Source organism: Nansenia antarctica, assembly GCF_963989245.1.
Source record: "Nansenia antarctica genome assembly, chromosome: 5".
Classification (NCBI taxonomy): domain Eukaryota; kingdom Metazoa; phylum Chordata; class Actinopteri; order Argentiniformes; family Microstomatidae; genus Nansenia; species Nansenia antarctica.
This window is the reverse complement of record NC_137690.1, coordinates 27870635-27883146: the sequence shown is the minus strand read 5'-3', so window position 1 is coordinate 27883146 and position 12512 is coordinate 27870635. Positions and strand designations below refer to the sequence as shown.

Below are 12512 nucleotides of genomic sequence, written 5' to 3'. Positions count from 1 at the left end.
TCATAAACATACAAATAAACACCTACAGTACCAGTCGAACGCTCAGACACACTTCCCACGTTCAGTTGAATGGGAAAGTGTGTCCAAACTTTTGACTGGTGGTACTGTGTATCACAGTAGAATATACACCTCTGCTCGAGCTGTGAAGGTGAAATGACGTGTGTAGTACGCGCATGTGTGTGTGTACGTGAGTGTTGATAATGCTGACACTGCTCTCTTGCCCCCCCCTCCTCCTCCTCCCCTCTTGCCCCCCCCCCACCCCCCTCCTCCTCCTCCCAGGTGGGTTTTCTGTGGTCTTCCTGGCTCGCACCCACAGCGGCGTGCGCTGCGCCCTCAAGAGGATGTACGTCAACAACAACCCCGACCTGAACATCTACAGGAGGGAGATCACCATCATGGTAGGATCCTCCTGTCAATCACTACATCACCACGGTTACCCTCCACACCACACCCTCTCAGGAGTAGGGACTTTTTTTTGGTTTTCCTGGTCAAGGTCAGGTGAGCAGGAGAAACTCCTGGGGGGTGTGTTTCATTCCAGAACGTTCCTCCCCTCCCCCACCCCACTTTCAGCGGAGTGGTCCTCTTTCCTCCCTTCACAGATCTGAGATCATTCTGGCACCTCTCAGTTAAAGCTCCTAGCCTGGGTGGGACCCGCCCCCCCCCCCAATCTCATCAGCTCACAATCAACCCTAGCGCCTTCGCCTAGCAACTAGATTTGACTTGTCATGCTGACACCTCCCCAGTCCTGTCAGGTCTGTGATGGGGAGGGACCCAGGGACAGGCAGAAGGGAGAGAATGTTCTGGAATGAACCACGGCCCCTCTGGTACCCTTTAGTGCAACAGCCGTACTGTACACTGTGTTCCTCCTCACCCTGTTTCACTCTGTTCATAAGAGACGGTGTACGGACCTCCTCTCACTCTCCTGTCAGAGCAGCACCTGGTCACCTAGTTACCATGGGCAGGGCTGCAGTTGAACACAGGAGACCAGTTGTGTTTTCCTTAACTGTAGACCTCCCCCCCCCCCCAGTCTGTTACTGATCGCTCAGGATTGGCCTGTTCTGCTGGGTTTGTCTGTCTCTACGGTGCTCCACTCTGACATCGAGGAACACTCTCACACACACACACACACACTCACACACACACACTCTCACACACACATACTCTCACACACACACACAGGAAAAGCGTTTGACCTCATGGAACACTGACCCAGTTCTGACCTGATCTGAAATTGAGGTGCGGCTGTCTCAGTCACCCCCCCCCCCCCCCCCCCCCAACGGTCACACACGGCCAAACTATTTTTAAATCAAACATACCATTCGTAGCGAAATTCTCTGATACAGAAATGCGGTGGGGTGCGACAGAGTTACTGGTTGCAGTTATGGCCGTGTCAAGTTTATCTGTCCTTTCAGTATGTGAGTGTTTCTCTCACCAAACTCATTTTTTTCTGAATAGTTTCGGAAGTCTTCAAGGCTAAAGTTTATTCTATCACTTCTCAATGGAAGTACTCTGTCCTGAGAGGGTATATACTGTACCGTATCATGAATAGATGCTAAGTGGAATCCTTGGGTGACCCTCAACTCTAACCTTAACGCCTAAACCCTAACTTTAACCGTTACCGTTACCTTAACCTCTATCCTAAGTTGAACCCTTACCTTAACCGTTTTCTAATCTTCAACTTCGGGGGTGATGTCAGAGTCTGGTCCTCCCAGCCATCCCACTCAGCATCTCCCACCTGTCCTTCCTCCCTGCAGAAGGAGCTGTCTGGTCACAAGAACATCGTGGGCTACCTGGACTCCACCATCAACGCCGTGTCTGACAGCGTGTGGGAGGTCCTCATACTCATGGAGTACTGTAAAGGTATGCTTCCCCTGTGTGTGTGTGTGTGTGTGTGTGTGTGTGTGTGTGTGTGTGTGTGTCTGTGTCTGTGTCTGTGTCAGTCTGTGTGTCTGTGTTTAATCTATTGTACAGTGCACTGTGTGACCATGAGTAAAATGACCCTAAACTGATCCTGCCGGAGGTTGAAACCTGAGCCTCCAGCAGCAGGTCTGTCTGTGTCAGCATCGTACTGGAGGTCTTTGACTGTCTGAATGAACGGCTGAGTTAACGACCGGCTCTCGCCTGGTCCCTGTAAGACTGCTCTGTATTGATTTTGGCTGAAAGAAGTAGCTTTGTCTTGTGGGTCATTTTCTCTCTCTCGCTCTCTCTCTCTGTCTCTTGTTCTCTCTCTCTCTCCCTCCCTCCCCCCATCTCTCTCTCCCACAGCGGGTCAGGTGGTGAAGCAGATGAACCAGAGGCTCCACATTGGGTTCACCGAGGCCGAGGTGCTCACAATCTTCACGGACACCTGCGAGGCCGTGGCCCGGCTGCACCAGTGCAAGACCCCCGTCATCCACCGAGACCTGAAGGCAAGGGGAACCCCCCCCCCTCCCCCCTCCTCCTCCTCCTCCTCCTCCTCCTCCCTCTCTTTCTCTTTTTCCTGTTATCCATGCGTCCTCCGTGACCGCCTGTCCCTGCTGATCTGCGTTCTCGTGTTTTTGTTCTTCCTGGTTCACCTCCCCCGCTCTCTCTCTCTCTCTCTCCCCCCTCCTCCTGTCTTTTTCCTCCCTTCCCTCTGGGTTTCTTTCTCTCTCTTGCTCTCTCCCTGCTTTTCCTCCCCCTGTGCTCTCACCTATCCTCCTCCAACACCCTGTTTCTGTCCCTCCACCCTTCCTCCTACAGCTTTCGCTTCCTCAAACTCCTGTTGTCCTCTTCCCCCCCCCTGTCCCTCCTCCACCTTCAACTCCCTCTCTTCTTCCTCCTCTTCCTTCTCCTCCTCTTCCTCTCCCACATAGTCTACTTCCCCTGAATTGGCCCACATTGATGTGCGTCTCCCCAGCTGTGTGTGTGTGTGTGTGTGTGTGTGTGTGTGTGTGTGTGTGTGTGTGTGCGCTGGGACCAGTCGTAGCAGCACACACAGTCTCTGTTCTGTCAGCCTACGTGGGTTACGTAACACCACAGGGACACAAAGGGACAGGGAGGCCCTAGTCACTCAGTCACTGGTGTGTGAAGTGAGACTGCAGAAACCTGGGGTGTGTGTGTGTGTGTGTGTGTTTCTCTCTTTCTCTCTCTTTTGTTGCCCTGTGTTTCTCCGCTCTCTCCTACACTTTGACCATCTAATGAACTTTTCAATCTTTCTTTTTCTGTTCTCTGTTTCTCTCATCCCTCCCTCCCTCCCTTCCCTCCTTTCTCTCCCTCCCTCCCTCAGTCATGTTGTGTGTAGTGGTCTCTCCCAGTCTTGGCATACCTCAATAAAGTGGACTCTAAAATAAAGCGTAAACAGAACAGTGAGCCTTGCCACAGCCTTTGAGAAGGACTGGCTTCTCTAGTCTGCTAGCGAGCACAGCACCAAGCCACATCACCAGGAAGTAAACAAGTCCTTGGACGTGTGTTGTTTTGTTCATTTCTCCGCCTGGGTCCAGTCAGTCTGTACAGGAGCTTCAGGCCCAACCTCAAACCATTAAGACGCCTCATGATTTCAATATTTAATTTAGTTTCTTCATCATTATTATTTTTTAAGATGTCGAGTTGGCAACATGCAACATGTTGGTATGGAGTGTTTTATGTAAACAATCTAAACATGGTTGTAATGAGGGCTGTCTCTGTCTCTCACTCCCTCTCTCTCTGTCTCTCCCTCTCTCTCTGTCTCTCCCTCTCTCTCTCTCTGTCTCTCTCTCTCCCTCTCTCTCTCACCCTCTCTCTCTCTCTCTCCCTCTCTGTCTCTCTCTCTCTCTCTCTCTCTCTCTCTCTCTCTCTCTCTCTCTCTCTCTCTCTCTCTCTCTGTCTTGCAGGTAGAGAATATTCTGCTCAACGACCAGGGCAGCTATGTCCTGTGTGACTTTGGTAGTGCCACTCACAAAGTGCTGCTCCCGCACAAAGACGGAGTGACCGCTGTGGAAGACGAAATCAAGAAGTATGTGTGTGTGAGACGTCCCAAAACATTAGTTGTGTGTGTGTGTGTCTCCTGGGTTTGAGTGTCTCTGTCTGTATCGGTGCGTTTGTGGCTGCGATCGATTCCTCCGTCATCACTAAATCAAGTGAGGATTTACTGTATTTGCATTCCTGCGTATGCATTTGCTTTCCTTGGTTTACAGTATTTGATAAGCTGTACCACGTGTACCACAACTGTACCACATCCAACATAAGTCCCATGAATGCTTTAGCCCACAGCTCTTACATAACACTGGAAGACTTCACCTGGGAAACCAGTAGAGTTGCACTACGTGACCTTTGACCCTGTCCACTTCCTGGTTGTCTCCCTGCGCAGGTACACGACCCTGTCTTATCGAGCCCCTGAGATGATTAACCTGTACGGAGGGAAAGCCATCACCACTAAAGCTGATATATGGGTATGTGTGTGAGAGAATGTGTTCAGGTTTCAAGTTTTATTGCTATGTCACATTACACGAGTGAAAGAGAGTAACATTCTTAGGCTTCGGTTCCTGGCATTGCAGCACAAGACAATAAGGCAATAGGCATAAGTCAAGATAAAAAAAGTGACTAGTACAGGACATAAGTGACAAATAAGACAGGATACGATTAGCAATACAATAGTAAATAAGATAGACGGGGTGTGTTTGGGGATGATAGTCCATTGTTTATGAGCCTGATCGCCTGGGGGGAAGTAATGTGTGTGTGAGTGTATGTGTGTGAGAGAGCGTGTATGTGTGTGAGAGAGCGTGTATGTGTGTGAGAGAGCGTGTATGTGTGTGAAAGCGTGTGTGTGTGTGTGTGAGAATGTGTTGATGACTTCCAGGCAGGTACCCAGCAGGGCGGGTTAGTCTTCCTGCTGAGCGTCCCAGTCAGTCAAGCCTAGCAGGTTCTCTCCCTCCGTCACCAGACTGTAGCAGCAGCATCAGACGGGGGCGTGCCCCGGGCTGTGTTCTCCCACAGACATACTCCCTCATTGTGTTTTTCTTGCTGCTATTCGCCAGCCAGTGGCTCGGAGGCTGGGAGAGAGACGGAGACACTTGGCATCAGACCCTGGGTTCCAAACGGTATTGGAAATCATTTAGAACGCTTTGAGCGTTTGGCACTTTTGGGACTATTCCATTGTTCCAGGCGAACTCAGTCAAACACACAAAGTATTTGAAGGCTGAAGAGTCGAACTGAATTGGATTTGATCCCGGTTCCTGCTTGGTAACGAGCCATAACAGCGGAAGGAGATAGTGTGTAAACAGCTCCTGCATTCATATTAATAACCTGGCGTTCACAACCCCCCTTCTAATGATATGTGGCTGTTGATGCAACACCCAGCAGGCGTTACCTAGCTCTTAGCGCTTGCTGCTGTGTGGCTGGTCTGTGGGAGTGGAATAACCGTGACGACAGCAACGCCCTTGGAAGCCAGTCCCCCCCCCCCTGGGTATCCCGGGGGTCTCCCTCCCCTCCCTCCTCTCCTCCCTCAGAGTCCTTACTCATATGACTCGGTCTGTGTAAGACAATGGAACGCCATGATTGCACCTGTCACGTCGTTTTGGATCAGTGACCACTTGAAGGAAGGAAGAAAGGAAGGAAGGAAGAGAGTGAGGAAGGAAGGAAGGAAGCATTGGTGTGATGAGTCCAGTCCAACAGCAGCTGAGGTTCCACCAGTCAACCACGGCAGCTGGCTGGACTCTGGAAGGGCTCACTTCCTGTTAACAAAGGGAAACCAGACCTCCTACCACAGCACATCCTGTGTGTGTGTGTGTGTGTGTGTGTGTGTGTGTGTGTGTGTGTGTGTGTGTGTGTGTCTGTGTGTGTGTCTGTGTGTCTGTCTGTGTGTGTGTCTGTGTGTGTGTCTGTGTGTGTGTCGGATGAGCTTCATGCTGTGTGTTTTCAGGGGAGAGTTGAGCTGTCACATGATGAGCACAGAACCTTAAATGTGGCGACGTAATTCCAAATTCCCTTTTTATCTCCTAGAACCTAATCAGCGGTTTGAGCCAGTGCCAGATAAAGACTGGAAATATGACACTTGAGTGTAGTTCTTTCCTTCTGGGAATAATGATTCCCAGAAGGAATTATGCAGCACAAAAATACTGTCTACTCTAGAGACACGGTCGAAGGTATTGTTGTTGTAAAAAAAATAATAATAATAAACATTGACAAAATTGTACTGCACTTAAACCATTTTAGACTGAGAGTTCTAGACCTAACCGGATCAGAGCAGTCGACTCTATTGACCACATTTCAACTGCCAAACGTAGGAATTCTTACTCTATTTTAAATAGTCGTGGTCCTTCTCAGTTCACGCTACATTGTTGGCCACCATGTTTATTGTGTTGTTTTGTTTTCTGTTGGCTTTCAGGCACTCGGATGCTTGTTGTACAAGCTGTGTTTCTTCTCACTTCCATTTGGGGAGAGTCAAGTTGCCATATGCGACGGAACCTTTATCGTTCCGGATAATTCCAAATTCTCCTTCAAGTTGCACTGCTTAATCAGTAAGTGGAAACTCTCCTGGTCTTCAGTTCAAGATGTACCTCATGTTTATGTGGTTGACTTGTACTTGTCAGTTGAGGTTAAAGTTATATGAATTCAATGTCTTTGTGCTTTTTCAGAATATACATTTCTTTACATTTCTAAGTCAGTGTGTGACTTGCCCATGTTAATCAGGTTCCAAGTACAGTAGTATAGCTAATAGTTAGACAACAGCTCCCCCATGTGGTCACAAATGAAAGATGCCTTCTGTGCATTGTGATCGGCTAGCACAGCAGTATTTGACATATGAACAAACTCTTCACTTCAAACAGGACCCCCTTGAGAACGCGACAATGCAACTCACAGAGGAGTTCAATCCTGTCTCCTTTATTTTAAATGAATGAATAAATAAATAACGTTTTCTATATACTATTCTAGCTAGCCTCTAAACATTCGTCTTGCCAGCTGTCTTAACCAGGTGTCCATTCTCCTGTCTAGGATACATGCTAGAGCCTGACCACGAGAAGAGACCTGACATCTATCAAGTCTCCTACTTTGCCTTCAAGTTAGCAGGAAAGGAGTGTCCCGTGCCAAATCTCTTTGTAAGTCACTGCGTTTTTCAAGCTGTTCATTTGTCCTGTGGTGTCCCTCAACAGGGTTGGGGGCCAGTTCCATTTAAATTGAGTCCATTCGGGGGAGTTAGCTGGAATTCTAAATGTTCCTATTCGAATAAAAGCATAGAGGACATTTTGAATTGGAATTTCGGTTAACTTTGACTGACTCTGAATTGACCCCAGCCCTGATACACAATGCCTTTAGGAGTGTGTGTCAAGACGTTATCTAACAATGTGAACCGTTGTCCCTCTTCCAGAGCTCTCCCCTCCCCACGTCCCTCCCAGAGCCGCTCACAGCCAGCGAGGTGGCAGCTAAGAAGAGCATGACTAAAGCTAGGTAAACAACAGTCTACACAAGAGAAATGAATTCGCAAATCGCTATCTCCACCATTTTCAAACAATTAATTAAGTTAATTTTCTTACTATAAAATAATTGCTGTCATGACGTAAACATTTTATGATGTGTGTGGACTGACAGTAGCGATGTTGTGGTATTTGTTGACATAATCATGTTCTTGAAGTTGTAATCAGTGTTGTTACATTCATCCAAAAGATTGTTAACAATCATGACCAAACATTTTGATAATGGACATAATGAGTTTTGAAATGAAACTTATTTATTATTAATAATATAAAGCTGTAATGGATTTATAAGCGCAAGTTTCCCTCTGCACTAGAGGCTGACATGACTTAATTGACTCTTGAGTAATTTCCATCGTTTGCGTTGGAAAAGTGTTTTTATTTTTAGCAGTTGAATCACTGCTGTGACTGTTGACTTCTGTTCCAGAATAACAGAGTCGGTTGGGCCGACGGAAACGTCCATCGCTCCCAGACAAAGACCAAAGGCAGCTAACAGCAACGTCCTCCCCACCATCCCCAACTCTGTCACCCCCGTCAAGATGACCGCGCCTTCTGGACCTGCACCTGTCAGCAATGGACAGAAGGGTGAGGGACACGTACACACACTGTCACACGCATGCCACTGTACATAAATACATACACACACACGCACAGGTTCAATCTCAAATGACACACAAAGGGTCTCAACTAGCTTGTGGGAGAACTACACTATCTGTGTGTGTTTAGTCTTACACCACATGCCAGGGGTGTTATGTAAACAGGTATCTGTCATTTACAGACATTGACAAAGACATGTTCGATCATGCAAGGACTTTTATTGGATACCCGTCTGTCTATTGGAATGGTGTTAAATGATACCGGGTTACTATTGCGTTTTATGATGTCTCACGCTTGTTTTCTGTCTTTTCTTCTGTGTGTCTATTTGTGTGTCGCAGCACCCACGCCTGGGAACGGGCAGCCGACTGCACAGACTCCGACTCCGACTCCGATCCAGACGCAGGCTCAGCCTCAGACGAGCTTTCAACAGAACCAACAGAACCGTGTCCTCCAGCAGCTGCAGCCTGGGGACCTGCGTCTGCAACAACTACAACAACAGCAGCAGCAGCAACACCACCATCATCAACAACAACATCATACTCTCCATCAACAGCAACCAAACGCACAACAGATCCAGTACCTCCAGGTAAGGTGCAGCCCTGAACACCTGACCTGCTACCCTCCCACCTGTCCTCTCTCAGCCCCCTCCTCAGATTCATAGATATACCGGGTTGGTAAAATCAGCAATAGCAGATGTTTTTAGTCTATCCAATCCCCTTCAGATCTGTGAAAGGGAACTCAGGTTAGAATGAAGAGAATAGACCTCTGGAATGAAACACAACCCTATCTAGCACACACCACTCTGACCAATGAGTTGACTCCTAGTCAGCAGTGTGACAGCGGACAGATGTTTTCACACACACGTTCACACACACGTTCACACATTCTGTACTGTGTAGTACACATCCTCACGTTCTCGTACTCGACACACACTCATATTCAAACGTAAAGACAAGTACAATGCTGTACATTCTCCCAAGTGGGTTAACACCAACACATCCTAGTTGTTAAGTCTCTCCCGGCAGAGTTTTGGTCGCTCCGTACACGCTCCAGCCTGTCAAGCCACTGAAGTGTTTTCAGTGGCTGTTGAGTCTATTTACATTTACGGCATTTAGCAGATGGCTTTTATCCAAAGCAACTTACAACAAATGCATTTGTCTCAGTGAATCACCTAGTGATCAGTCATCACAAGTTGGATATCAAGATATCAAGTATTTTTTTTATTTAAGAGACTTGGTGAAGTCTTTCTTCATGTAGCTGGCAGACCTCCAGGGTTACTGACTCAAGGAGATAGGCGACGTCTCCATTTCTATTCCCTACCAAAAACAACTCTGGCACGGAAATGACAAACAGCAGCGTGGGCGAGCCGCTTCATCAGGCTCAGCAGCGTTTGTGTCTGCTGCTGTGTTTCACACCGGATCCAATCACATTGGATACTTTTTTTGGGGGGGTGGGGTGTGGGTGGGGGAGTTAAGGGGTTAAAGCCGAGCAGGTGATTTTATATAGAAGGTGATCAAATACAGAGATATTCTGAGGCTACAGCTGCAGCAGAACATGCGGAACGCGCATACAGCACTGAACATGGGTTACCGTATAATATACATGTGACTGACAGATACGCCCAAGACACTGACACACACAGAAAGATCATCAGCTCATTGAATATGAAGTACACGAGAGATAATTAGCTCATTGAATATGAAGTACACAAGAGTAGAGTACACATGGAACCGGGAACGCGCATACAGCACTGAACAACATCCGTAGAATATAAACTTGTGACTGACAGTCACATACATACATATACACACAATGAAAGATCATCAGCTCATCAATACGAAGTAGGCCTACATGAGAGTACATGCACAAAACCAGCTAACGTTACTCACTAACTGTTTACACAAGTAAAATCACAGTGTGACAGATTCGGTAAACAACCAACAGCAAGGTAATGCATCAGCTGAGTTAAAGAAAACCAATTCTTACCTTTGATGACTCTGACATGATCCCTGTTTACCCGTACCTCCGCCGTTCTGTTCGTGATGATTTTAGAGGCAATAGATCATTTTTGCCCCTCGCATTTTGCCCTGTAATTAGACCATGCGACCACACCTTGTGTCTCTTATTGTCCAAATGTTGTCTGCCCTTATCAGTCTTGTCCCATCAGCCAGTGCTGCTTCCCCCAGGCAGATGGTGCTGTTGGTCTGTGTTATCTGTGGCTGCTTCCACTCAGGACACCAGCAGGCTGCTAGTGGGTCAACATGAAGGAGCATTCCTCACAACAGGGTTGATATGAGGAGGACTGGTCTTTCTGGAAGAAAGAGATTGTATCTCAATGACACTAACCTGGGTGAACAGGTTCGAAGGTTGAAAGAAAAAAAAAAAAAAAAGCACACACACCCCAAAACTACAGAGAGCACTCTAAGATATGTATACTGTGTACCGTGGTCATAAATCCATGAAACTGGGGTTTAACAGGGCAGAGCAAGGCGATCTTCATTCCCCTCCTCTCTATAGGAGACATAGGGCCAATCCCAATTCACCCCTACGGCTTCGTTTTCACCCCTACGGCTTCGTTTTCACCCCTATGGCTTCGTTTTGCGCGTTCACGTTTAGGGGTAGGGGTGTCCCAATTCATATTTCATCGAGCCATGGCTTCATTTCGAGGGCTAACTATGGCTTCATTTCGAGCGATTCCAGGACCAGACTAGCTTTGAAGCCATAGGGGTACGCTACCCCTTGATTCCAGGATGCATTGCGAATCATCTACAGAAATGTTATGTCGCTCTATTCAATGCGGAAATGTCATTTTACTTTCTCTGTAATTACTTATTAATAAAGATTTGAAAAATTATGATAACCATCTTATTATCTTAGTTTAATGTCATTACAATGCATTATAGACCTTTTATTTATAACAAGCATAACAAAAAAAAATCGCTTTTATGTCGAGGTGCTGTGTCTAACGTTACAGGCTGATTTGTGGACAGTCGCGCATATGACATATTTCCATGTCTGATGTTTAATGTCTGATGTACTAATGTCATTTCAATGCATTATAGACCTTTTCTTTACAACAAGCATAACAAAAAAATCGCTGTTATGCCGAGGTGCCTACGCTTGTGCCTATGCTTAACATAGAAAGTTCCACAGTCCAACGCGCTCGGGTTTAGCAGTAGAGGACTGGTAGCCTACCTGATCACTTCCATTAGACTACCAAAGCAGGACACCGGAGCACTCATATATGCGCGTTTGTCACAGGGTGACAGTCACCCTGTTCCTCTGCCCCGGCGTCAGTCCAATGGAATCGTCAAGCACAGCCTTCCCCATAGAAATACATCGGTGCGCGATTAACGTTTCAGAGATGTACAATCATGTTTATTTAGAAATAAATGGTGGTGTTTGACAGCGGATGATGGTAGACATATTTAATGTAAAGTTATCTATCTAAAGTTATCGATCCACAGGCTGATATGTGCATGATAGGCGCGAATCCCCCCCCCCCCCTTGGTGGTATATGACGCTATAGTTGTATTGCGAAAACAAAACAACTCGCAATCTAATCCGAGCAGTTGTTATTATGTAATATTATCGATGGATGTGCCATTTTTGATGGAGGGCAGTGAGCGGGAGACTCATCAAGGACATGTAGTTAATTAATGCAGTGGACAGCGGCTGTTTCTCCAGCGTTCCTGTCACTTCGGATTTCGGAACGTCATAAAATTTAATCTGTAAGTCATGCATTTTTCCATGTTTCCCATTGATGGTATATGACGCCGTAAATGTAACTAAAGTTCAGCCGCGAAGTTGTTGCACTGTTGTCCTAAATCAGACTGGCAGGGTAGGAGCACAGGTTTTATACAGGTTAGAGCGCCGTTATTCTGTCATGGTCTGATAATGAAGCATTGTTCTTTTTAATTTGATGACTTGTTTGATCGATTGATAGCGTAAAAGTGAAGTTGTGAATGAGTCGTGAGCGTCAATGCTTTTCTACGATACTACTGATGACGTAATCAGTCTTGAAGGATTGTCCCATTTCATAGGGGTAGATTTCAACCCCGACGGCTTGTGGCTCTGTTCGAAGGCCTTGGCTCGAAATCGAGCCATAGGGGTAGAAAAGGGAATCGGGATTGGGCCATAATCACCAGTGTATGTGACTCCTCTCTTCTATAGGAGAGCTAATCACCAGTGTATGTGACTCCTCTCCTCTCTATAGGAGAGCTAATCACCAGTGTACGTGACTCCCCATCTCTCTTCTTCAGTACCAGCAGGCTCTTCAGCAGTCCATCGCACTGCAGCAGCAACAACAACAACAACAACAACAACAACAACAACAGCAGCAGCAACTGCTCCAGCAACAGATGATGATGCAGCCCATGTACCAACAACAACAGGCCCAGGCCCAAGCGCACGCCCAGGCCCAGGCGCACTACGCTGCCATGGTAAGAACACCCTGACCAAAGCTTAACGCCCAACGCTTGTTGTTTTCCATCATGAGTAATCGCTTCT

At 47.1% G+C, this 12512-nt stretch overlaps 1 protein-coding gene across 1 annotated transcript in view; it reads left to right on the top strand.

Moving 5' to 3' along the window:
- bmp2k (BMP2 inducible kinase) overlaps positions 1–12512 on the top strand; it is a gene marked incomplete at its 3' end in the record, with an annotated part of 48622 nt that overhangs the window by 22510 nt on the left and 13600 nt on the right. The window contains exons 2-12 of the mRNA XM_080531532.1: positions 280–398; positions 1755–1860; positions 2266–2408; positions 3831–3952; positions 4307–4388; positions 6323–6455; positions 6931–7034; positions 7304–7383; positions 7834–7991; positions 8342–8589; positions 12266–12445. Of these exons, the coding sequence (XP_080387658.1) occupies positions 280–398; positions 1755–1860; positions 2266–2408; positions 3831–3952; positions 4307–4388; positions 6323–6455; positions 6931–7034; positions 7304–7383; positions 7834–7991; positions 8342–8589; positions 12266–12445 (1475 nt within the window). The remainder of the gene's footprint in view (positions 1–279; positions 399–1754; positions 1861–2265; positions 2409–3830; positions 3953–4306; positions 4389–6322; positions 6456–6930; positions 7035–7303; positions 7384–7833; positions 7992–8341; positions 8590–12265; positions 12446–12512) is intronic.